We start from the raw sequence: 25,478 nt of genomic DNA on the forward strand, positions 1-25,478 counted from the left end.
CATGATGTATGTGTCTTCAGTGTTAGCTACAGGCCTGTTATCTCTTTCTACACTGAAACATTTGGTTCTTATCAGCACATTCAACATTTCCCATTTGCATTAAGTCCAGGATGTCCTAACCTTAATACTGAAGAAATAACATCTTCTTTGTGACATCTACCTTCTAACTCTGACAGACCTTTGTATTCTATGATGATCTCCACCTGTACTGTCTCTAGTCCGTATTTTCTGCCAAGCCATCATAATTTATCAATTACTTTATCTATCACTTTTGCTTATTTTGCAGATTTATCAGCACAATCATTCACATTGCCATATTCTGTGTACTTCATACTGTGAACTTTTGCACATTCCCTGCACAAAACGGTACAGCTCTTTCATTTAAATAACGGTCATATTGTACACATTTTTTCAGATTTTATTGTCAATTTTATATTTCTATATTTATGCTTTGTTACTTGCAGTGCTTTCTTTATGTTTGTTTATATTTTCCACCACTATTTTTATTGTTATGCACTAATATAACGAGGCAAATTCATTGCTTGTGAAAACCTATGTGGCAATAAACTTGATTCTGATTTCCTTTTACTCTCTCATGCATGTGCCAGTATCCAACACAAATGCACATCTATAGTTGAATTGTGCTGAAAGTTTAATATAACATAGCTATTAAAAAAGTCATTAAAAAGGTCAGTATTAACAGAACAGTTATTTTTTTTTAAACATGTTGTAAAGCAAAGCATTGCATCAAACACAGTAATATATATATATCTATATATAAATATATAGATATATATATATTTATATATAGCATACAGTGAAACATCATCAAATTCAGTGGGACATCAAATCAACAGATAGAACTGATATACAGTACATTACGTAATACATATTTACAACAGTTTTACTTTCAGAGTCACAGCCTGTTTTGGGCTTAGTTTGGGTAATTAACACTGCAGAGGTCATGACTATCCACTGCTGGCAGCTGCCTGTCCTCAGTGACAGAGGATGTTGTTACAGAACATACGGCTCATGTATTTTCTTCCTCGCTCCTCATTCTCCTTCCTTCTCTGCCAGAGACCTCCTCCAGTCCGTACTGAGGGCATAACTGGAGCTGCGAGGCCTCTCTCTGGGTATGAAGGTTTTTGGAGTTCTGTACAACACAGATTTTGAGGCATCGTTCCTCTTCTTCATCAGGGCAAAAGCAGGCGTTAAATGATCTGGGTCAAAGCACTGCCAAGGAAACAGAGGTTGACAGTAGCAAGAAGATTAAAATCACACTGTGCTTGAGTTCAATTTTGAAGCAATGGCCCTTTATTTGAACATTTCTTCTACTTCAGTGAATTTAAGCTTTTAAATTAAATCTCTGTCTTTTTGTAAAAAGTATCTCTCCGTCACTCTTCACAAGCATGCATAGAGAAATACGACACATCTGCACACTTACACTGGCCTTAGACCTTGGCGCCGGGACTCCGCTCTCATCCTGATTTGTGTCTTCTGTGTTGTGTGTGCTCAGGTTCATCATGGACTGGCTCATTTCTGACACAGTAGCCTTTGATCCTCTCCTGAGCAGTCCTGAAGTGCTCTGCTGAGACTGAAGCCTCTTCATAATGTCACTCAGAGAGCTGAAGCTCTCAGACTGCGGCACCCTCAGGATTAAAGGTTTCTGTCCGGGGGAGAGAAATGCAACTCAGTTTTTGTATAAAGGTTAACTCAAGTGTTTTGACAGCAAAGGCCTACTCACTCTAGAAGATGGTGTGTTCTCCACTTTGGAGCTAGTTTCATTTATGCTCCTCTCCTCTTCCAAAATGGACTCCCTCCTCGAATCCTCTCTTCTCCTAGTAGAGGAAAGTGGGATCATATTGTGTGTTGGCTCTGTTGCTTTATCACCAAGTCTTGTTGTTGGTCTGCCATCTAAATTGGTGCTCTTCTCTATAGAGAGTTGCCTGGAAAGGTCTTTCTCTGTGCGTTCCACCCTGCAGAAGAAAAAATAAATGTTCTTTGGGATATGACATTTCAATAACAATGTACTCAATGTGTTTCCTTTATCTTTTGGTTGTTACCTTTTCCTTCTTTCTGGAGTTGTTGGGTCTGTTGGCGAATGCTGTGCGTTGCTATGAAAATAATCAAGGTCCAAAGGAAAGATTTGTGTGAAAAGAAAAGCACATAGAGAGCCAATACTCTTAATCAGTATGATGTACAAGACTCATTTGAAAGTTGTTGATTTATCTGGCAAATTAATTGTCACTGGAGAGGCGTTTTCAAATACCCTGTCACATACAAAAAGACATCAGTTAAGTTCTGCAATATTATGGTGTAAGTTTATACAAAAGGCACATTTGTGTAAATGGAAAAGTGAATTTTAAATATATGCACGATATGTTTGGTCCAAAGACAACTGTAAGACTCACTAATGGTGTCTAAGATTGGCAAAGTCAAGATGATCCATGTACCTTTTCTTTTCCAGAAATTGGTTTCCATTGTTACTAAAACCGTCCATAGTGGCTGTGTTTTTATCAAACAGCATGTTGTTCTGCAGTGGCATTTCCTTTGCCACGACTTCCTCATGTTGATCAAGAGGACTGTCCGAGAAGCAGGGGTCTCTCTTCACAACCCCCATGGCTTCCCAGTCCAGGAGGGAATCAGCAGGTGGGGATGGAGGGCTGGTAATCTCAGGCTCCAAAGGGAGATGTTTCTGAAACCTGAGATCTGAGAGGTCTTTCAGTAGATGAGTCACATCTACATGAGTACCTGCAACTCTCCATGTGTCTGGGACGGGGAGCGAAGCAGCAAAAAGGATCCTGAACTCCCTGTCAAATGAGGCAACAACTGGGCCATTTATAACGGTGATCAGCTGTCGGTGCAGGTGGGCGTCTGTCCATGTGAGGCTGCAGAGCGCAAAGACAACTTGTTACGTCGCTCTCAAGTGAGCATAATACATACAAAAGGAATGCGTTTAAAGACATAACTGCTCACCTGTAGCTGCCATGAATCACTGTCTCTAAATCCACCAGAAGGAACTTGTCTTTCATTTCCCCAACCACCATTCTTCCCACCCTCGAACTGAAGGTTTTCCCTCCAAGAACGCGGACCAGCATGTTCTGCCAGATGACAAGCTTAAATTGAAACTCAAGATGGAATTACATTGAAACTTGGTGTTTATCTGTGAAGGAATGTGAATGGTCAACTATGTGTAATATCTTGTATCATACACAAAGTATGTTTGTAAACAAGAGTCTACATTCATGCTAGCAGCTCTGTGAGGCTGTACTTCAAGGCATACAAATGCTTCGAGCTAAATGCTAATGTCAGCATGCTAACATGCCCACTTGATTAGCAGGTATGATGTTTACCATATTCACCACCTTGGTTTAGCATGCTGACATTGGCTAATTAGCACTATACACAAAGTACAGCTGAGGCTGATGGGAGTTTTCTTTTTATTTGACCTGATGGTGTGCTGGAGGAAAAGTTAAGTTATTCTATTCGTACTGAGTGGGTCTTGAATGTTTGTACCAAATATAATCCATCCAATAGTCAATGCATTTCACAAAAAGCACAAATATCAACCTCATGGTGGCACCAGAGGAAAAGGTCATTAGGGGACATTCTCCGGGAACCATGAATGTCTGTACCAAATGTTGTGCCAATCCATCTTGTAGATGTACTTCACTATGTAAGTGAAAAATGTTGACCTGCTGGTGGCACTAGATGACAATTGAGAGGATCACCAAAGTCTTTAGGGTTCGTCCTCTGCCATCCATAGAGCTTTACCACAAGCATGGCAAAGAACTGTATACCAGTATAATTAAGAAAACATCTTAGATCCTCCGATCATTCTGCATTGTCTGTTCCCCAATTATAAACAGAGAACTTTAATGGGATTATTTCATTTTATTCTCAACAGCAGGCGGGATTTTCACCACTTGAAAAACACACAGACCACACTGAATGCTGTCCAACCAGTTTTGCTATCCGTTGCTAAGAGCACATGTTACATTCCTAACATAAGCATGCCAAAGTAAAAAGACACACTTACAATTTATTAGATACCTCCCAAGAGTACTACACAGAGTGTCAAGTTTGGAACAACAATTATGTATGCTTGCTTTCAGATGTGGTACATAACATAATGTGTTGATCTGTTGAACTGGTGTTGCTTGATTTTGGTCAAATCAAATTTCTGGTGTGTCCATTGCCATGTCAAACAGGCACGAGAGGATGGCTGGCTAGGTGTGTGCTGATTTGTAGGAGGAGACTCACCGGATGCCTGAGCCTGTTGAGCGTGAAGTTCTCCTGAATGGACCTTTGGTTCAGGATGATGTAGACAGGGACACCCCGAGAGGCAGCATCGTGTAAATCGCCAATTATTGCGACATCTGTCAATCTGTCTGTCACAATGGCAATTACCTGGACAGTACAAAAAATGTCACTAGCCTGTCATTGAGGGGATTATTCAGAAAGTGGCTTACACACAATGAAACCCTTCCTTTCCTTCTTATTGCTGTCTGATGATAAGATGAAAATAACCGTATCATTTATCTTGATGCAGCAAGGCAAGAAGCCATGAGGTGGAGTGAAGTGTTAACAGTAAAATGTAGTGAGGTTAAAGGACTCGTTCTAAGGAGTGATTTCTTTCATATTCACATTTGTGTTAAAATGTATTGAATATATTGATCCTCAAATTTGTACTGATGTACTCCACCTCTACCCATAAGAAAAAATGTGTTGTGTTCATCCATAAAGAATAAATCCACATTATATTTGCATACTTGGCTGGCCTTTTGCAAGTGCCGTCTGATGATCTCTCTGACGGGAGGTTCTCCCTCAGCAGGAGGACTGGTGTGGACTGTAACGCTTCCCTTGGGCACCCAGGGGCATTTTTCAGGCCAGCCCAGCTCCAGGTCTGGGGTTGGTATGTCTGAGTAGGTAGGGAAGTAGGTGGAACAGACGTCCTCAATCTCTGAGCTGCCTTCCTCTCCATTCACCACTCTTTGTACGTGTAGGGGGCTGAAGCGATAGTCCTGAGCCCAGCTGGTTATCTGGCTGACCTCCTCAGAGTTAAGGAAGCACCCGGAGCGCTCTTTACCGATGGAGCTGTAGAAGGCCTCTGGTCCTGCGTTTATGAGTGTCTCCACTGCTTGACGCTCCCTCTCACAATGGAGGAAACCTGGGGAGGACTCATTCACCGGCAGGAACACTGCATCCTCATCAAGGCTCTGCTCTTGGGAGTTCGACATGACCGCAGCCTGGTGTGTCTCTGGTAATAAGTGCTTCTTATCAAAGTTCCCACTACTGACTCCAGTTGTGTGACGGCAAGACTATCCCAGGCCAGATCATGTCACCCTTCAATCTAGTTAAAATGATCATTTTATTCATCCCTCTTGAAAAAAGTATCTTCTTGAGCTTGCTGTTGCCGACGATCTTGATGATGAGTTTCACTTCGCTCCTAACTGAGATAAAGTCTGTTCAAGGTTCACAAGTTCAGTCCTGAGCACATTTTATGTTCTGTAGAAGCCTTGTCCCCCAGCTCATGTTGACACAAGATTTAAGCATACTTTTTACAATAAGTAGAAGTGATCAATGTGTCTGCCAGCTTAAAAAAAATCAGTTTGAACACACAAAAATCAAACTCACCTCCTGGTCTCACCTCTCAAGCTCAAGTATTACTCATAAGCTCTCAAGAGCTGTAGCTCTTCATGTGTTCCCTCCCCTGCATGCCACCTCACTGATCTTAACCCTTCCACTCCTTGTTGCTGACAGATTCCAGAAATTCTGTGCAGTTAACAGATCGGTTAGCTATCGTCACGATCCTGCCGTCCCTCTCTCTGACTTTCACAGCCGCTGTATTTAAATTAAATCAAGGCCTCTGATATTCTGGTGTCAGTTCATACACGTCTTAAATGTGTGCAAGTTGTGTGGTGAATAATATTGACATGTGTACTTTATCTAAGAGGCTGCCATTTACCTCACAGCTTTCTTTTTGAACTGGTCCAGCCTGACAGGTAGGTTTGTGCAACAAGCCCTTCTATCTAAAGGTGCAATCACAGCTGTTTCATTTTTTATTTCTTTACCATTGGAAAATGTGTTCCCTGACAATAGCGTCGCTGGCCAGTTTGTTGTAAGTTGATTATTATGTTCCTCTACTACTCTGTAGAAAATAGTGTGAGCGTACTTACTAAAAAAGTAAACAATGAATGCCACCAAACAATGAGTGATTAAATGACTAAGAAGGCGCACCCTTTTGCAACCACAGTGTTATGTCAGAGGATTGTACCTGCGCTGTGTTATCCATAAAAAGCACTTCAGACAAAACAAAACAGGTGTTAGCCATTCTATGAAACTAATACATGGCTTGCAACATTTCTTACAAAGTGACAACAATCAGTTTATTGCTTTTTTAATCAGTACACACAAATATATACAAAATACAAAAGAAAAAGTTAGTTGAGCTCCATATAGTCCTTCCATAATCACAATCATACGTTAAGCACAACAAGTTAAGCATTCATTACTTAATATTTCTATGTCATAATCCTTCATGTATCTTATGAGATATGTATCTTACAGCATGACTGAGTTTGAATGACTTTTAGTTTTTGACAACCATGTGCCTCACACACAGACATGATGACATAATGTCCCGCATACCATGCAGCACAGTAGGGTGGATACTAAGTCCCAAAGAAAACAGAATTGTATTATTTCATTCTCAGTCATCTTAGTTCATCATGTGTGCTTACTGTTAACTGGAAAGCGACTGTGAGTGACGAGCATCACACTCTTAATAAGAGGTCTTTCATCCTTCCTGTTTTTTGGCTCACTGCCTCTTGCGCAGGTGGACATATAGAACTCCACTGACGAGGAGGAGAGGGACACACAGCCATGCCAGGATGAAGCAGTAGCCAAAGCGTCCTTTGCTCAGATCTCTGGAGTCATTTAAGATCTCCTTTCTGTGGAAGGTGAAGATGAGGCAAGCAGCAAAGGCTGTGAAACCTGCAAGAGTAACACATTGAAAACGTTTTAGTTCAAATTCTCTTATCACAGTCATACGTTTTCATGGAATTTAACTACAAGTTAGGGATTAATGAGAATGCCTTCTTAAATATTTAGTTAAAAAAAGAATGGCATTGTTCTACATTTTCTTGGTCAATAAATACCACAAAAAGACCAAAACCAATCCTCCGACTTCCCTAAACTGTTTGTGGCACTCAGCCTCAAGCCCATTGGTTCCTACTGAGGATGTAAATCACAAATACATAGTTTAAGTTTTTAAGAAGGCTATGTAATTTTCCAAAGCAGATGGCCACCGTAGGTTTTTAGCAAATGTTAGTTAACAGGAGTAAATAGTGCATTTGTTGGGGACTTCTTTCAGCTGTGGATTTCAGCAGTAGGACGGTGGGGTTGACTGTCCATTCGTATAGTAATGAAGGGACATGTCACCCTGAGCAGCATTGTGGTTCATTGATGTGTTTTTTGGACTACTAACACCCCATCTACACCTGGTGTTAAAATGCGATCTGTATCCGGACACAATGTTTTATGTGGCAAATGGAATAAGCTTTCAAACACCTGCAAAGGCCTGACAGAGGCCTGTGAAGTAGAAGAGTCCTCCTTTGGACATGGTGAACAGCTGACCCAGAAACACCAGGAAGGAGATGGAGGAGAAGACCACAGAGAGGACCATGAGGGCCTGGACAGACTGCAGCCAGTCTGGGAGAGCAGGTCGGAGAATGAGTGTAAGACACTGACTCACAAGCAAAACTAAAAGCTTCAGGCAGTTATGAAATATAAAATCATGCAAAAATTCAAAATATGACCGGTAAATAAACAAACCAGCAAGAGCATGTATGCGGGTAAATACTTTTTTTTTAATTTACCGCTTTCGTTGGTAGTGGCACACAACCAGGTCTTTGTGGCATTATCATGGAAGCAGTTGTACCAGAGGTCTGTGATTTCTGAATCTGTCCATACCCACCAGGACTGCAGAAAGAAAGAAAGGCCTTGTGCTTAACAAAGGTAAATTGATATTGTTTAGAAGTAATGATAGATTAGATTTCAAACACAGTCTCTCAGAAGGGCACATCCCATACAGGGATTAACAGTGACATCTACTGTAAGATAAGAGACAACATAAGCTAAAGCATCAGGTGGCATGTGTTTCACCTTCTCCAGGGTGGCGATGAGGAGCATGGCCAAGGTGAGCAGATGCAACACGATTAGGGATATGAGCAGGAAGACCATGGCTGCTTGGAGATGGAGTCTGATAACCTGTGTACAAACAACCCTGCCATGTTATTATGATTATATGTCTTTACAAGGGCAGTAAGCATCTAACATCCATTGGTGTGAAGATTGGTGGTTCTACATAGAACAGCTCTGCAGTCAAAGAAACACCATTTGTCACTGCTAGGCACCGTCCCCTTCTGTCCATGTCATTTAAAACGGCCAGCAGATTTCTCAAAGCAGTGGCCCAAAACAGTGGACTCACTCTCTGCTTCCCCAGGAAACTCTGAGCACTTTCATCATGCATCTCAACATCTGCACTGACAATCACTGCCTATTTATCAAGCCGCAAGCATGCCAGACAGAGGGGATTTCTCTCTGTCCTCAGAGCCCATCCAGTCTCTGAGGAATACATCAAAACATCGCCTCCCTGTAACCGTTGTAAACAAACTGGTAGTCTGAAACCCTATCTACCATGCCTGACATGCTGTTATGTACTTGACTTTATACCTACAGTATAAAAATGACAACCTGGCATTACACTTGAGGTTCAATAAGAAAAAAAACTACAAACTTTTCTTAATCTTTTCAAACACTTTCCCCAAATGATCCACACCATAGAAAGCTATTGTGAAAAGGCTTTTAAGTCAAAGGCGATGAATGACTCACTGATTTTATTGAAAAAAACTTTTTCCATCAGAAACTTTTGTGAGGACACAAGAAAAAGGGGAAGTCACATTCAGTAAGACTTCTTTCTTTTTGGTTTCATTTCCCCAAATATAGCTGTTAAAATAAGTAAAGACATTATGATGTATATATTATGTCCTAAATAAGGAATTCTCTTAAAACATGCGCATAGTGTTGTCTGCTGTTTTTCTACTACGTTATAGGTAGCTAAATTAGAAAGGGTGTAATGCACACACTAAATGCATTTCATTTTTCTAATCAAATGTTGAGTCTAAAATATCTGTGCGTTTGGTACATTTATTTCTGTGGCCAGAAAGACAAGGTGTTGCCTGGTTTCACAAATCATTGAATCATTTTTTAAATACATGTGCTAGATGTAGACTTTTCCTAAATTACCAACCCTCAACTGCACAGTACACTTAGACTTTTAGGAGTGGGTATTCTGCGCCTTGCACATGTTTGTCTTTCCCACCCAGCTTTGCCCATAGAGGGAAATCACTGTTGCCATTCGATTGTGGACAATTCAGAGAGGCATGTGTTTGATTACATACTGCTACATCTGGTTTACGTAACAGTGTGAGGTACCTGGCACAGACAGAAGGAAAGTAATGACCACAAAAATTGCAAGCGTATCGCAGCGGAAGAATAGATAATCATTATAAACGTTCAAACGATATGTTTAAGGACTCTTGTTAGCATTTGAGCACATTTGGGTGTGACCTGCATCTCATTAGGCAATAGTTTCATCATGCTAAGTTCATTTCTGTCTAATCCAACATAACCAAGATGTTTCGAGGAAGTTCTTACCCTTCAGTGATTTCTTCCCAGTTGCTGCTATCCTCCCTCTGCTCTCTTTCTGCCCTCGCAGACGTTTTAGCTCCAAAACCAGAAGAAAAGGGTACAAATGAGGAATGTGGAGTTAGATATAGGAGGAGTTCTCAACACCCATTTCCTCTAAACTTTCCTGCCCTCCCCCTCAAATCTGTGTTCTGGACCAACTCAACACCAAAAATAACATTCCTCTGGACCGCCACAAACACAGAGCATTTTGTCAAAAGCTGTATGGCCAACATCCAATCTGCATTGCAATTTGGAACAAAATATGATGAGGCAGTGTACTCCATAATTCACACTCTACTGAAGGTTGAAACATGTTGGTATTTGTATATTAAAGCCACACTTTTGTGTCAGTGCTGAACATGTACTTAAGCTGTTCATCCAGCTGTGCAGCTTGGCATGAAGAGCACCACTGTATTTCTAGAGTGAGGTGATTGAAAGGCAGGAAATAAGGGCTGATTACTGCCCACTTTTCATTGTAAATATACAGGAACTCTCAGACCACCCAAGACACAACACACAGCATGTAATCCTTAATTCCATCCTCAGAAAGAAATTTCCATAGAAATTCTGTTTCATTAAATCACACTAGTTACGGTAAAAATAAACTTTATTGACCCAAATTAGTTAATTTCATTCATAATCAAGCAATAATCAGAAGTGGAAGTTTTATTAACAAGATGTACTTGAAGTGTCAAAAGTAAAAGTAGTCAATGCAGGAAAGAAGTGGCCACTATGAGTGAAATTTTATCATATTATACCATGAATGTTGCATAAATGAGTAAGTAACATTTTATTGTTGTTGTAGATAGAGGTGGTGCTAATACTAACTATTCTATATATGTTGGGTCGTGTAAACTATAATAACAACACATTGTATGTTGTAAACTCATCATACGTTTTGTATGTAAAAACTTAACTTTTAAAGTAACTGTAACTATAACTGTCAGGTGAAGGTAGTGGACTAAAAGGACCATCTCTCTCAATTGAAGTGGAGTAGAGGTATAAAGTATAAATGGAACTACTCAAGTAAAGTAAATGTGTACTAATAGGACTTGACTAAAAGCAATTAGTTGCATTCCACCACTGCCAGTAATAGAAGTATCCCATCATTTCACTCCAACAAATTAGATAAATAGATTAAACAAAATGGATTCTTACATAAAGTTACTGATGTTTACCAGCGAATTTAAACTATCCACACTGTTAAGAGTCCCGTAGGACTACTTCAGGATCCATGGACAGCCCACGATCACAGTGCGTAGGAGCTGTGAGTCTTTACAAGAAATAACAGCACCTCGCACCACTCACTTATTCAAGCGACAGACAGACTGATGTGTTACTGTACATTCCGTCAGCCTCAGCCCACATTGTGTTTTCACTCTCTGTCGCTGGTTTTGGAGCGAAAGTTTCGAGTATCGAGTTCATTAAATCCCAAAGTTTGTGGGGAATTGAGTGCGTGCGTTCCTGTTTGTTACGCACCGTTATAACCGTTGAGCAACGGAAACACAACAACAGGCGACTCGCGTGTTTACATCGCGGTGTTCTGGAAAGCGAGGCTACATTCTGTCTCAGAAAAGCCAGTGAGAGTTGAGTTTCGGTGCTCGGAATAGACATCGGACTTTTCCGGAAAACGACAGAATTGAAGGCAAAAGTGTGATTGTTAACCACGGTCGAAAGTTGTTTCTCACCGCAGAACAGATGGATCAAACAGAGGTACCGAACACGTCCTGTTGTTTCTTCTTTTAGTTAACAGCTAGCTAAAACCTAAAGTTAAGCTAAAACCTGCGACATTCCAAATCGTAACGTTGTGCACCAGATGTGACGTTTACCGCTGCAAATGATGGAATTGTCATTTAGTGATGGAATTTAATCAATTGAACCTCTTAACATGTAGTTGCTCCCTTTTGTTCCCCCTTAAGTAATTTAGCTAAAAATATAATCTTAGTCCGCACTGTAGCTTGTTCCAGCTACAAGCTATGATGTGTAACGAACACTGAGTGAACTATGTTGTGTTTTTTTTATTCCATCAAGTGGAAATGTCGTAGATGTCTTGTGCATCATTTAAATACACACTTTCCTACTAAAATTCGTCCTGACCTTTTGGATCTCCACTAGCATTCAAAATAAATTCTATCGGTTTCAGCAAGTGTGTATGCAGAGCACGTGAGTATAATGACTCAACACACAAGATAAAGTGTGATCAGTTATTATTTTGTGTTGTTATTCAGTTATTAACGGTTTTAGGCAACCACGGATACACAAGGAAGAGGCAGTTCAACAGAAACACATTGGCAAAGCCAGCTGTCTCTAAGAAACAGCTGGTCCCCAAAATGTGCAAACAACTGTAGCCACAGCCAAAGGAAGTGTCAGTTATCTCACTCTAGTTCAGAGTTCATTAGTAAAGATTATTTTGACAAGCATCTGGCCACGTTGAGATGTAACGTGAGCATTTGAAAAAAAATCTTCTAATAATGGTATCGTATCCACACAGGTAAAAGTACACAATATTCACTTAAAGACTGATTGGAAAGTTGTAATTAAATGTATCCTCCAATAATGCAAGTAGTCAGAGACAGTAAGCCCTTTCAAAGTCTGAGATAAGGTGGTTTGTCTGTGACCATGTCCACATGTCACCCATGCTGTCTCTAGGAGGAGCTGAAGCAGATTGCCACATGGTTTAGTGAGGAGGGACTTGCTCCTGACTCCCCTAAGGAGGCTGAGCTGTGTTTGCTATGGCGTGGCCTCCAGCGCACAAGAAGCCATCTGAGCAGCGTGACATGGGACCTGGACACCCAGCGCTCACAACACTTAGCAGAGATGGCAGAGGTAAGTTATCATTGTCAAATTACCAATGACACCAGAAATTGTCAAGAAGAGCAAGAATAAGTGATGGTCTGTGTCTGTTAGTGACTAAGACATTGGCTTTCTGTCTGTCTGTAAGGTACGCAAGTCCTTGGAGCAGATCCGAATCTTTACACAGCACAAAGACGTTTTGGCTCAGGAGATACAAGACGAAAACGATCAGCTCAAGGACCAGCTGCGACGCCTAATATCCCTTCAGGGTGGGACATTTTTACCTGTACACCAACTACAAATAAGACAGCAAGAGCAGTAGTGACAAAACTCAAACTTCTTTGTCTGCACTATGAGAAAGCCTATTGGTATTTATTTTCCAATACATTCATAGTACAGATTATGAGAATATACTGCAGGTATTTTTGTCTCATACACTGAAGGCTTTTTACTCATCTCTTTTTATGTTATCATTCACAAATTCTTTCAGCAAGCCTTCTTAGATGTCCTGTCTTGTCAGACAGTTTGCTAAGATATGTGAATTAAAACGTAGAGTCATTCTTGGAGTTAGCCCAGTTTGGGACTGTCTCATCCCGGATGGTCCCATAGAAAAGCCCAGGGAAGTGGCTGTGCACTGCCATGTAAGGTGAAGGTGGGCCGGTTAGCCAGACGTACATTTGCTAAACCAACCAATTAGTCTTTATCCCTTAGGTGTTTTCTCCGAAAAATACTGTTTGAAAACACTTCAGATTGTGTGAAGTTTTCTAGTGCAGCATCTTCTTTGTCTCATTGTGGTGCGCTAAGATGTAATGGACTCATTACTGCCCCCTGAGGCTATAGGGTGAAACACACTGGTACTTTGGGCAAAATATTATTATGATATTATTTTTCCCCCTCAATGGCCATAAGGGGCAGCAATGAGCTCATTCCACACTTGAAAACAAACCTCAGCAAGAGACACAGAGGTGAAATTTAGGTTTTCAGATGTTTCAAATGTTTCAACTTTACAAGAGAGAAGACTTCAAGGATGAAGACTAACTGGTTGGTTTGTCAAATGTACGTCTGGTTAACTTCCCCACTGCCATTAAAGAGCAGCGCACAGCCGCTTCCCTGACCTTTTCCATAGAACCACTGTGGACAGTGGATGAGATGGACAGGGCTATCTTGGGGTAGTGGTACTTTTACAGGCAAAGCTCACTTAAACTGATTGCTTTCTTGGGACAAGACCGAGAGACACCCTTAGTCCACAGATTTTCAGATTTTAAAGCATTATAAATCCTATTCTTTCACCATTCTCTGTTGTGATAGATGCCCAGATAAGCGAAGTGGCTAAAATGCTGTACCAGCAGGGTCTCACAGAGTTGATTCACAGCAGCCCCAGTGAGCAGGTGGCCTACCTCCTGGTGGAGAGAGCCTCCTTCCTTGAGACGAGTGACGTTCCTGACAACCTGAAGGGTGATGGAAACACAGCCAGCCAGCTGGGGAACGAAGCCCAAGCACTGAACACCAATGCACACCAGGTTAGAGGGAGAACATCCTAGACAGAGGTTCAATCCTTGAATCAGTCCTAGTTTCTGCCGTGCTCACCTTTATTTGACCATTAATAGTACACCAGAGACGTTTGTGATAGATATGATGCCTTCTTCCCCCTTTAAGTTTTACCCTTTTTTAGAGGGGCATGCCGTATACATTTCTCTGCGCTCAAGTGACTTATTTTGTGATTCTGTGATCTAATGTTATTCCACAGTCTTGCCACAAGGGGGCACCACATCATGGCCAGAGCCCATGGAAGAGACTCTTTGGACTCCACAAAGCTTCACAGAGCAAACATACTTTTATTCCTGTATGTCCTTTTATCTACAGTAATATTACTGCATCCTGTACTAACAAACACTAAAAACTGCACTCAGGTCTGTTGGAAAATCAGAGACAATCAGCCACTCTGACTTGATTTTGTGTATCCCAAGGTTACACGTTTCAATGTGAGGATCTTTTTGCATGTTTTCCATTCAGAACTTCTGTTCAGCAGCATCCAAGGTAACTGCAACCTCTTTTTTTGTTCCAGTGTTATTAAGCTCTGTTACCAGCACACGATAGGGAACTTTGCATGGCAGAAGAAATTCAGGATACTACACCACTGATTCATCTTGATCCAATGCACTTCTCAAGGTCTCTTGTCTGTTCTTGCATGCATTAATGAACATTCTTGTTTGTATTCACCGGCTCTCTTCATAGCACAGGAATCATTTTAATCTCGGTCATTTGGTCAGTTGCTCTTTTGCTCTCTCTCCAGGCTGAGACCAGGCATTTGGCTGGCCAGGCAAGCAGAGTGGAGAGGGAATGTTCCCGGCTGGAGCGGGACCTGGAGGAGGGCTCCCGCCGGCTGGCCATGGCCCACAATGAGATTCGGCGTTTGACTGATGAGCTGGAGTCTGCTCATTTGACCCAAAGAGCTTATGGTGAGAGATATTAATCTGCTACTTACTGTGCAGACTGTGTCATTCTCAAAGAGATTTCTCATGGTGATAATACAGTAGCCTGATGTCACCACTATCTCAGTGTTTCCTTTATTTTCATTTATCATTAAATCAAGGTGGCCACCACTGCTGGACAAGAAAACATCACAAACTTTCAGCAGAACCCTTAGAAAATACTGTATATGACTAGCATTCAGAAGTTATGTTACCATCATACAATATCCAAACAGACTCTGAGGTAAACAACCAACTTCCCCTGCTCTAAATTGAAGAAGAGACCCTGCCAGCAACTTTGTGAAGAGTATTGTGATAACATCAGTGTTTATTCAAACATGTTTTTTTTTAGAGCCTGAGCTGCAGGCAGCACAGCAGGAGGTAGAGCAACTCAGACTGGAAGTAGAAAAACTGAAGAAATATGGTGAGTTATTATTTATTATTTTTTCTTGTGTATTCTTTAAGCTGTTTTAAAATAATTACCATATGTTATTCAATGTAAAAGGGAGAAAGTGCACACTGGCTTGGTGAGGTTCAAATCAAAAGCAGCAGAGAAGCTATGGTGCCACTCACTGAGCCACCCCTAGATCTGATCCTCACAACAAAACCTTTGGTAAAATTCTATAAAAAATAATCCGAAAAAGTATCTAAAATGAAAAAACTTTTTTTGTATTTGTATTTTCAATATGCTTCATGTTAGAAGACTCATAGTCGACCAGCATTTCACAGACAGGAAGGTCTTTCAACATGTATTATTTATAATTTGATGAGTGCATTATCTGACTTTATTCCTAAAGAAATGGTGGAGCTGCGAAAGGCCAAAGAGCTGAACGATCGTCTGGACCTTGAGATCAGAGCCTTGAGGAGCAGGGTACGCTCCCTGGATGCTGAGAAAAGCTCTCTGCAGCAGAAGGTGAGATACCTGCTGGAAAAAGGTATTTTAACTGTCCTTATAGAACCAGAACATTATGGTGAGATAACAAGAATTTACATTTTCTTTCTCTTGGCAGCAAAGTATTTCAACGTTTCAGTAACAGATGTCACTACTTTCTGATATGTTATGGTATGTCGAGAAAATAATCAGCAGATTAATCAGTCATGAAAATGAGTTGCAGCCGGACCATACTGCATGTGTGTTTGTCTCAGGTGGTGTCTCTGCAGGAGAAGGTGGAGCGGCTGAAGTCAGCCCTGCAGGAGCAGCAGCAACAGCAGGCTGTGCAGCAGCTCCTCCCTGTACAGGCCCAGGCCAACCAGGCTGCAGAACTGGCTGAAGTAAGCCTCACTGCTTAAACTCATTAACTGTGAAAGTGAATTGCTGTTTTCGCTCTGTCATTCAGAATACTAGCCCAGTGTTCAAGATCCACAGTACAGTCTGTTCAAAGTCAAGTACTGATTGAAATCACATAAAAAGTCTTCTTTTTATTTTCATGCTGTCAGTACAACACATATTGGCATTAACCGTCAAACGTTTTTAAATCAAAGTCTGGCTGAATTATTCTGTAAGTACAGAAGAGAAGAAGCACATTGCTCACACTGAAAGCTTTCCCTCTCTGTATAATTACCAAATCATGTGATACAGTGATTTATACAAAACGGCTTGCAATCACATAAAAAGTGACAGTAAATGGTTGTTTCTAACATCTGTCCACTCAGTCTAATCTAGTAATAATCTACTGTTATAAACATATGCAGATTTTACAGGGCAACAATACTTTAGATTTAACAGTCTTGTAAGATGTCTCATAAATTACACCTGATCATGTGTGTTTTTATGTAGGTTGTATCTCTGCAGAGGGAGGTGGAGCGGCTGGAGTCAGCCCTGCAGGAGCTGCAGCAGCAGACTGAGCAGGTTCAGGCCAACCATGAGTTAGCTAAAGTAAGTCCCACTGCACACATCCCCGAACAGTCTGCCCATCCTACAGTCAGTCTTTTAACTCTGAGCAGAATGTAACTCAGTATCAAACAGCAACATATTGCCACCTTTATTGCCATTATCTGCATGTATTTTACAGCAGAGATGCCAATTTAAGGTAGTACACAGTGGCGACTGGTTGGAAAGTCTGAGCTTTTCTACTTAATCACCAATAAAACCCTCTTGTTCTTGAAATCCTTCCAAATGGCACACCCGATAGATGCTTGTGCATGTACGCGTTTGAAAAAGTACCATCTTGTTTCTTTTTTGTTTAGTCGCAAGCAGCAGAGCTGGCACAGAGCAACCAGACCTGCAGAACTTTACAGGAGGATCTCACTTCTCTGACAAGATGCCTTTTGGAAAAAGAGGAAACTGTAAGTACATCAAAAATAGGAACAGATAGCAAACTAATGCAAGTTATCGTGGATAGTTTGGCTGTCAAACACACAACAGCGTGGCCCTGACTGCTTCATTTCAGCTCTCTTTGAAACAAATACACTGATAAAGTGTGACAGATCAACCATCAGATGTGTCTTAATGATTATGAAGCATCCTCCAAGTGTTTGTGAATCCAACCCCTTGCAGTAAGCTCAGAAAATCTACCTAATTATCTCTTCTATTTATGTCATCGACACACCTTTTTAATTTGCAGTTTAACTTGCCAATTTGCCACGCTGTATATCTGTTTAAGCCATCAGTAATTTGTCTGAAATGACAGTGAGTCACTGTAAATAAAAGAAAATCCCTTGTTAAATACTGTATCCTGTTGGATTTGAAATTGCTTGGAAATAATATGTGTATTGTTTTGAAATATTGGATGGGTATACAGCATCATGCACTCCAAAGACCAGATGGCACATAGAATGTGAGATTGAATTGTACAGACTAAATAAATCACTGTGTGTTTGGTGGCTGATGTGTGTCTGCAGTGGTGTTTGTTCTCTACTGTGTATTAAAAACGTGTGTGTAAAAATCTTGAGAAAGTTATTTGCAAAAAAAATCACCTATTGAAAGCTCTGGTGCGTGTATTATTATTCAAACGTAAACACCCCCATCAGTCAAACCTCTACAGTGAATGTGGACCCTGTGCTGGGACAGACATACGGTAACTACATTGATCTGTGTGTAATGTTCCTCAGGTTGTGTCTCTGGAGAGGAAGGTGGAGCAGCTGGAGTCAGCCCTGCAGGAGCTGCAGCGGCGGGCTGAGCAGCAGCTCATGAACTCGCAGGTTCAGGTCAACCAAGCTAATGAGTTCGCTAAAGTAAGTCTCACAGTACAAACCCTTGATCATTACGTGAGAAGATTGTATCCGCTTTAACTGCTATCCCTATCAAACAGAGCAGAACCGAATTTTATATCAAACATCAAAGGTTCGACACAAGTTTGATAAATCTTCATGTCAATGTAACCCTCCAAGAATCAGCAGACACCTCAGTATCAGCAAATGTGACTCGTGACATGAAGTTGCAGTCAGTACATGCCTGAATGTTGCTCTTGCTGTGTTTCCAGTCCCAGGCAACTGAATTGATTCAGAGCAATGACATCTGCAGAGATTTACAAAATAAACTCAGCGCTCAGTCGAGATGCCTTTTGGAGAAGGAGTCAGAAGTGAGCGATTCAATATATTATGATGATTATCAAGAGGTTTTATATGATTACATTGAAGACAACAATGGCCTTTGTTTTCTATTAAATGATGTCTAAACATTTTCTTATCCTTTCAGATACATTCCATTAAGCAGCAGCTGGATAATTCTCATAATGACCTGGATAACCTGATAGCTTCCATCTGCAGCAAAGAAAACAATCTTCAGGATGAAAAGTAGGATATTCTACCTCCTTACACCATCCAGCAACTACTGCACATGCATGTCAGCTCTCAATGTTGCAGGAATAAATAGGTACATGAAGGTTTCTGCGTGTGTTCATGTGTGTTTTTGAAGGCAAAAAAGGCAAAAAGGGGCAGATTCACAAAATCATGAAAGCGCTCGCTGTCAGCTGAAAGACTCTTCTGCAGCAGAGGATAAAGAGCTACAGACACAACTACAGCTGCTGCAGAACAAGATAAACATACTGCGTAAGGTAATATCTTTTATATTTGAATATACTGGAAAATAGGTAATTTCCTTATCTGGTTACATATTATAACTTCCATTCATTGTATGACTGTTTGTACGACCAAAGGGCAGAAACTGTCGACACTCATGTCTTCAGCTCAAAGAAACAAAGAAATGCATTTTCGTCTTCATGTACTGTATGCGCTGAAACCATCCATTCCTGTCACTGCTGATGTTTGTACTTTGTACTTGTATTAACCGCAGGAGTGTCCTGATTATCAAGAAGCAGTAAAGACTCTGTTGGCCACCCAGGACGAGTGCAAGACACTCAAGAAGGAGATCTGTGAAACCCTTAAATGCCTTGACAAAGAGCGGAGGTAACAGACCTTTGTATTTTAGCCAATACATTTTTTATTTATTCTCCCGTAGAGAACATTGACAACATGTCCCTTCGTAGTATAATAGTATCTGTCATAATAATATATGGTGTATCACGTGTAGCTTCCTTTTTCCACAGTTAAATCTGAATTGTATATTCTGAATCGATTATATAAGTGAATGTGTTATTTTTGTTCATCTTCTTACAGTAAATACCATGAGATGAAGGAAAAACATAAGGCGAAACTGTGTCGAGCCAAACAGAAATGTGACGATGAAACAACATGGCGTGATGAGAAGATAAAAAATCTGGAGCGAGAACTGTCCTTGTGTTCCCATTCATTAGCAAAGGTTAATATGCAGCTTTACTTTACAAGAAACCAGGATTTTCGAGGTGTATCTTGTTTAAAATCAAATTTATTTATGATTAGTTGTTTAATTGTATTATGTTTGCTCAGTGAAAAAAAGGATTACCGCAATAAGGAATGGAGATGGGCAATGTGTAATTCCCGTATTGACACGTCTCACTCTATACTGTTTTCACGAGATTATGGAATATTGAATGATGAAGGAATTTAAATTGTTTTTTTCTCTCCCAGGAAAAAGAGCTTAACATAAGTATAACTGAGGAAAATGATAAACTGCTTGCCGTGAGGAGAAGACTACTACAACAACTAAATGAGGAAGAGCACCACAAGAAAGACAGTAATCTAACAGCTTCTTTGTCCAAATGCAGGTACTGAACTCACACGGGTAACACTTACCTGCATGAAACAGTCCACACATTATGTTCAAAGGAAATAGCAAAAGTAATTTCTATAGCTAATCACTAAATTGCTGTTTGTTTAGCTAACTTGTGTTCACTGACAAAGATGAATTTGTTTTGATCTCAAGGGTGGATTTTCTAGAGATGGAAAACAAGAAACTAGGAAACAAAATACTCCACATGTCCAATCAGCTAGCTGTCCTTGAACGCAGCCTGCAAAACCTGCAGTCACTTCACTTTGCTGAGGTATCGGGCACAGTTAAGTCTACTCCATCTTTACACACAGCCTATGGAGTTGATGCTGTTATTGTTATTTGGCCATTGTAAAACGACAAAGTCTGTAGCCATCCTAGCAACCCTGAATGAATGTAGTCCCTCACAGACACCAGAAAACAAAATTGTTGGATGGATTAACAAGACTACAGCCATGCTAGCAGCTCGGAGGCTGTACTTTGGCACAGCAGTGCATTGAGCTTAATGCTAACATCAACATGCTCACAATGATAATGCTAACGTGCTGATGTTTAGCAGGTATAACGTTTACCATGGTCACCATCTTAGTTTAGCAGTTTAGCATGCTAACATTTGCTAATTAGCACCGAACACAAAGTACAGCTGAGGCTGATGGGAATGTTATTGGTTTTGCAAAACCCAACACAGTCTAATAGAGGAAGACCAATTTTGTGATATATTAATCTAACATATTTTTTTGTTGTATTAGGAACTGAAGAAAATACCTTATCCTACGCAGGTTTTTACGTCTCTCGCTTCGCAAACTTCAAGGTAGGTCTGATCTCGATTCAGAACTTCAGCAGAACCTGCTAAATAAGACACCATGAAATGTTACTGAACTTTGATTGCTTCCCTAGTGTGATGATGCCTGAGCCATCTGAAATTCAGGTCTTATTGGACAATACTCAGACAGACGTGACTTCTTCCCCTCCCTCTTTCATCTCTGGGCCCCTGTCTCGATCAGCAGAGATGGGCTACCTGAATCTGACCTCCACTCAGAGCCGCTCAGACCGCTTGGCTCCCCCGGCCACCCTCAGCAGCTCAGACAGTACATGTTGTTGAGGTTTTCTGTCTCTGCAACAAGAATATACTGTACAGGAACTATTTTATTTGTAAGTAAATTAAATTAATAAACAAAATAACACAAGTAGTTCCTTTCTTTCGATTTCATTTTCAATATATCGAGCAAAACAAAAATCTGGAACTTCCCGGAACAGTCTCCTCATAAAATATTTGATATTTTACTTACTCGTGAAATATTTGGAATATGTCTATCGAAAATATAGCCACATATTTTAACGGTTCCAAATCCAGACTTGAAACTTGTCTTAAGGCCTTAAAACCTGACCTAATACATTTATAATTTTCCCTCAGTAGGCAAACCCACACGCAGCTTAACTGTCACAGTTTCCACCAGACTAAAACGAGTTGTTTTGCTCATCACTCTGGAGCCAGTGCTGATGGTGGAACTACAGTATTTACTTTAACTGCAACTGTTGATCCTGAATTGGCTTTTAACGAAAACATGAAAGGCATCTGAATAAACAGCTGCTACATCTCAGTTGATTTCCAACAAAAGTCCATTAACCAAATTAAGCAATACATGATAGCTTTACACTTTACCTCCATTTCAAACTATCATGCATAGACAATATTACATTTTTTATGATAGACCAAGATTAGGGTACTCAAACATACAGTATATCCAACACTGCTACTCTACAACTTGGACATTTTTAAGAACTGATGACATCTCTGAGACAAGGCATTATTATTTTCCTTGAAAGAGTCGTACAGATGTTTGTTATTCCCACATCTTTCACCACAACAAAGGTGTTGTCCCTGCAGAAAAGCAAACGCTTGGAAGAATGCCACCCACCTCTGCTTAAAAAGTTACAAAAAACATTGCATTTGTACTTCATCATACAACAATATAAATGTACATAGAGGTCAGTCATTATCAACATCACTAATTCATTTAAAGCTTTCAAAGTAAAACTTAGGAAATGCTATTTAGAACAGGATTTCAGAAGAAAAAAATATTTTTTTATAAATGAACAGAAGATCAAAAGCAGCTGACAAATGTTTGAAACTCTAAAAGGACAGAAGCAGTCAGCAAATGAACAATAATTCCAAACATGCTGCAAAGTGAAAACTGGAATTACACGCTGTTCAGCAGTGTAAAATGCAAAGTTAACAGAAATGTAACTTTCACTTTTAATCAAGCTCTAAGGATTTGTCTTTGCAATTTTACAGAGTTCAAAATGAAAGAAAGTGAGACATGAAAATAAATTGGGGCAGCTGGTCCCGTATCTGGTCCTCCATCTCAACACACAAGTGGTTTCTCCTTTCGTGCCATCTTCTTCACACACTGATGAGACGATATGAAACTCTACGTCCTGCACGAGCAAAAAAAAAGGAAGCCAGTGTCTAGACGGTACTTATGAAATAAATAAATGTGTATATTTTGTTTAGTCCATTTAGTCATGATTTCTGCTTAAACTAAAGGTAAGTCATCAACATAAAGCTGCTCTATTGTTACACTACAGACACATGTCAACAACCCCCATTTTAATATTGAAACACATCATATTAATGACATCCAGGATACTACATATCCAATCCGAAATTCTTAAAGACATATTAATGTGAGTTTGACATCATTACTGTTGATACAGACAACAATGAGCAGCAAATTGCTTTCCTGAGTAGCAAAGAGGGATGGGCTTTTGACACATCACTAATTGATAGGAAACAACTGTTGAAATTCATGGCACTGCAACTTCAGGGTCAGTAAATATTGTCCATCAAAAAAAGAAGGAATTGGGAAAGAGGGAAATCTGATAAACTGAACCTAAACTAAACCAGTACAGTCAAACAATCAATAATTTTTACATTAAAAATAATTTATCTTTAGATCTAAAAGATAGTTATTGCTCTTCAAGTACTTGCTTTTTTGCTACTTTTTGCACACCTAAATATGTTTCTGTTTTAACACATCATTGCACTCGTACATTGACAGTGAAGCAAAGACAGCGTTCACATAGATTTATCTGAGACCTAATCTAGGGCCCAAGGGCAGCGACAGATGTTATCACTCCAATAGGAAAATCCACACTAGGTGATGTGTAAAATGAATGTCGTGAGAGAAGGATTAGGGTTAGGCATTGCATTAATGTAATTTAATTCAAAACACACTAAGGTGTGCGCAGTGTATCATAATGTTTTGGGGCCCACAGTAGTCGGGTGACTCGTATGTCGCTCCTGTAGCCGATACTGGTGTCCCAGCAGTACTCCGGAGAGAGCACCCTGCTGGGTTTGTGAATCCACAGGTACTTGTTGAGATGACTTATCGTGCCACAGAGCCTCCACATCATTCAGTTTATCCTCCATGATGCTCTGATAGCAGGCCTCAGTCAACGCTTTTACACTCTTCCACGAGCCTCCAAAGACAGCAGCGTGGTAGTAGAAATCCCCAGTTTCCAGGTACGCGGAGGACCTTGGGTTGTGGTCGCAGGTAAACAACTTCCTTGGAAGGTGGTAGTAGTAGGCGTGGAGCAGAGCCACAGAGTCTCCCAGAGCCTCTGAGCCAAATCTCCCAGTAAACACCTGATCCACGTCGAAGCAGAAGACGTACGTGCTGCGGTGGCGAATATCCGAATCTATCACATCTGATATGGTCTTCATTCGCATCATGGAGACGTCCTGCCACCTGGAGTGCCTCTCCACTTTCATGACCTTTATGCTTCGCTGAGGAGCAAGCTTGATGTCTGGCACCTTCTCTGGCATGTCTGTAAACACATAATATGTGACGGGCAAACCCAACATGAAGTGATGCTCTGATGAGTTCAGGAAGGTCTTGAGGTAAGCATCCAGGTACCTTTGGTGGAAGTGGACATCTTAATAGTTTCCACAGTTGAGCAGAATGGCAGAGCAGAAAGTATTCAGGTGTGTCAACAATTTATCCAAATAGTTATTCCTAATAGTGAGAAAACAAACCTGCCCACAGCAAACACAGTTAGAGCCACACAGGATCCTTCCATCTTGTGCGTCTGGTCGTAAAGATCAGGGTCAAACATCCCGTCCCAGATGATGGGAGCTTTCCAAGAGGTACATGTTTGCACATCACGTCTGGACCTGAAATGGAGCAAGATTGTTTAAAGTTTAACTGGGGTTAAACAACCAAAAACAAACAGTAACAACCGGCAGCATTACAATATGTTTCACTAATGTCTCTGAAGTAGCTTTTATTTTCATCATCCTCTTAGCACTTAGGTTTGACCCACTTAAAGGAGGGAAAATACAGAGGACCACAGGTTGTTCATTTTGTACATACTTACATAAATCTTACCTCAAGCTGGAAACACCATAGAATTGGGATTGTGGTTCTCATGGTTTGAGTGTTGAGCCTTGTGATGCAGCCAAAACAAAACAAAAGTTCTTAAATGTCTTACCCGAGGTCAAGGCTGGCATCCACACTGTTGTCCAGAGACAGCATCTTTCCACTTTCCAAAGGGCATTTGTCCATTGGCAGGAGGCCTATTAAAAGTCTGATATCACAAACATGTTACAGTTCTTAAAAAAAATTACAACCTTAAATAATTAGGCTTATTAATAGAACACAGTCTTGCAAAAAATCCTCCCTTCCTGAAAGTTACAATGTTCAGCTTTTGTTTAAACAGTTTTAGAGGTTGTGTTGTTTCAACTGTATGTAGTATGTGTTACAGTTGAACTGTATTGTGTTATAGTGAGCAACAAAACCGGATCATTTGGGTTTATTGCAGGACTGTTTCATTAGACTGCATTATTTAGTGTTTTTATTGTATGTACATAATAATAAACTGGGCAACTGAGTGCATGTTGTTTAAATTTTAAATACAGACTTGTTTCTGTTCTTACCTCAAAGATGGGGATGTGAAGTAGAGAACACAGAGCACAACAGGAAAGCAAAGCACACATTTCGTCTTCTGAACATATCTGCGTCAGGAATAAGACAGTCAGATTAAAAAGTAAAACTGGCACAACAGTGTGAACAATAAAGCTGTTTTTTTTAAAGATGTAAAATACCCCATTGTTGGCATCCAAGTTCATCAGACTGAACTCTCTTGTCAAAGAAAATGAAGGCTGCAGCTGTAGATTCATGGATAAAATGGCAACTAGAAGAGATAAGGAAGATTTGAACATTTTAGAATGATTCTATGTGCAAGCTTGTCTAAAGTCGGGCTATTGTTTGACATTTTTAGATTTGGATTCCAAAATGATACTTTTTACCTCGTTACCTTAAAACATGTTTTCCTACAAAAATTAACCATTTAATACAGTGCATCCGGAAAGT

At 40.4% G+C, this 25,478-nt stretch overlaps 4 protein-coding genes across 5 annotated transcripts; 1 reads left to right on the plus strand and 3 right to left on the minus strand.

The window, feature by feature from the left end:
• Positions 1-404: 404 nt before the first annotated feature.
• On the minus strand, positions 405-5,611 carry fam83e (family with sequence similarity 83 member E). 2 transcript variants are annotated; one of them, XM_070902828.1, is made up of 9 exons: positions 4,773-5,611; positions 4,264-4,410; positions 2,977-3,101; positions 2,454-2,888; positions 2,211-2,270; positions 2,064-2,114; positions 1,745-1,976; positions 1,445-1,666; positions 405-1,233 (listed from the first exon to the last, which is right to left on the minus strand). In XM_070902828.1, the coding sequence occupies exons 1-9, from the start codon at positions 5,238-5,240 to the stop codon at positions 1,054-1,056; spliced, it is 1,920 nt and encodes a 639-aa protein (XP_070758929.1). In that variant the 5' UTR covers positions 5,241-5,611; the 3' UTR covers positions 405-1,053. The 2 variants fall into 2 exon arrangements, with proteins under 2 accessions (XP_070758929.1, XP_070758930.1); XM_070902829.1 differs by lacking the exon at positions 2,211-2,270.
• Positions 5,612-6,384: 773 nt separating this feature from the next.
• emp3a (epithelial membrane protein 3a (MAM blood group)) lies at positions 6,385-9,791 on the minus strand. The gene is made up of 5 exons (XM_070902589.1): positions 9,721-9,791; positions 8,167-8,271; positions 7,881-7,983; positions 7,573-7,713; positions 6,385-6,996 (listed from the first exon to the last, which is right to left on the minus strand). The coding sequence occupies exons 2-5, from the start codon at positions 8,242-8,244 to the stop codon at positions 6,821-6,823; spliced, it is 498 nt and encodes a 165-aa protein (XP_070758690.1). The 5' UTR covers positions 8,245-8,271; positions 9,721-9,791; the 3' UTR covers positions 6,385-6,820.
• A 1,660-nt stretch (positions 9,792-11,451) lies between these two features.
• LOC139283152 (coiled-coil domain-containing protein 30) lies at positions 11,452-21,264 on the plus strand. The gene is made up of 22 exons (XM_070903111.1): positions 11,452-11,466; positions 12,403-12,579; positions 12,695-12,815; positions 13,855-14,066; positions 14,294-14,389; positions 14,840-15,005; positions 15,370-15,441; positions 15,815-15,930; positions 16,164-16,289; positions 16,810-16,893; positions 17,205-17,303; positions 18,069-18,191; positions 18,440-18,538; positions 18,655-18,752; positions 18,874-18,914; positions 18,948-19,012; positions 19,252-19,364; positions 19,575-19,716; positions 19,965-20,101; positions 20,260-20,377; positions 20,853-20,914; positions 21,001-21,264. Exons 1-22 carry the CDS (start codon positions 11,452-11,454, stop codon positions 21,203-21,205), a joined length of 2,487 nt encoding a protein of 828 aa, XP_070759212.1. The 3' UTR covers positions 21,206-21,264.
• A 2,076-nt stretch (positions 21,265-23,340) lies between these two features.
• LOC139283431 (alpha-1,3-galactosyltransferase 2-like) lies at positions 23,341-25,089 on the minus strand. The gene is given in 5 exon segments (XM_070903439.1): positions 23,341-23,494; positions 23,496-24,023; positions 24,143-24,280; positions 24,598-24,693; positions 25,043-25,089. Coding segments are annotated over 4 exon segments (894 nt in total). The 5' UTR covers positions 24,672-24,693; positions 25,043-25,089.
• Between the last annotated feature and the right edge of the window lie 389 nt (positions 25,090-25,478).

This window comes from Enoplosus armatus, chromosome 3 (assembly GCF_043641665.1).
Source record: "Enoplosus armatus isolate fEnoArm2 chromosome 3, fEnoArm2.hap1, whole genome shotgun sequence".
Lineage (NCBI taxonomy): Eukaryota > Metazoa > Chordata > Actinopteri > Centrarchiformes > Enoplosidae > Enoplosus > Enoplosus armatus.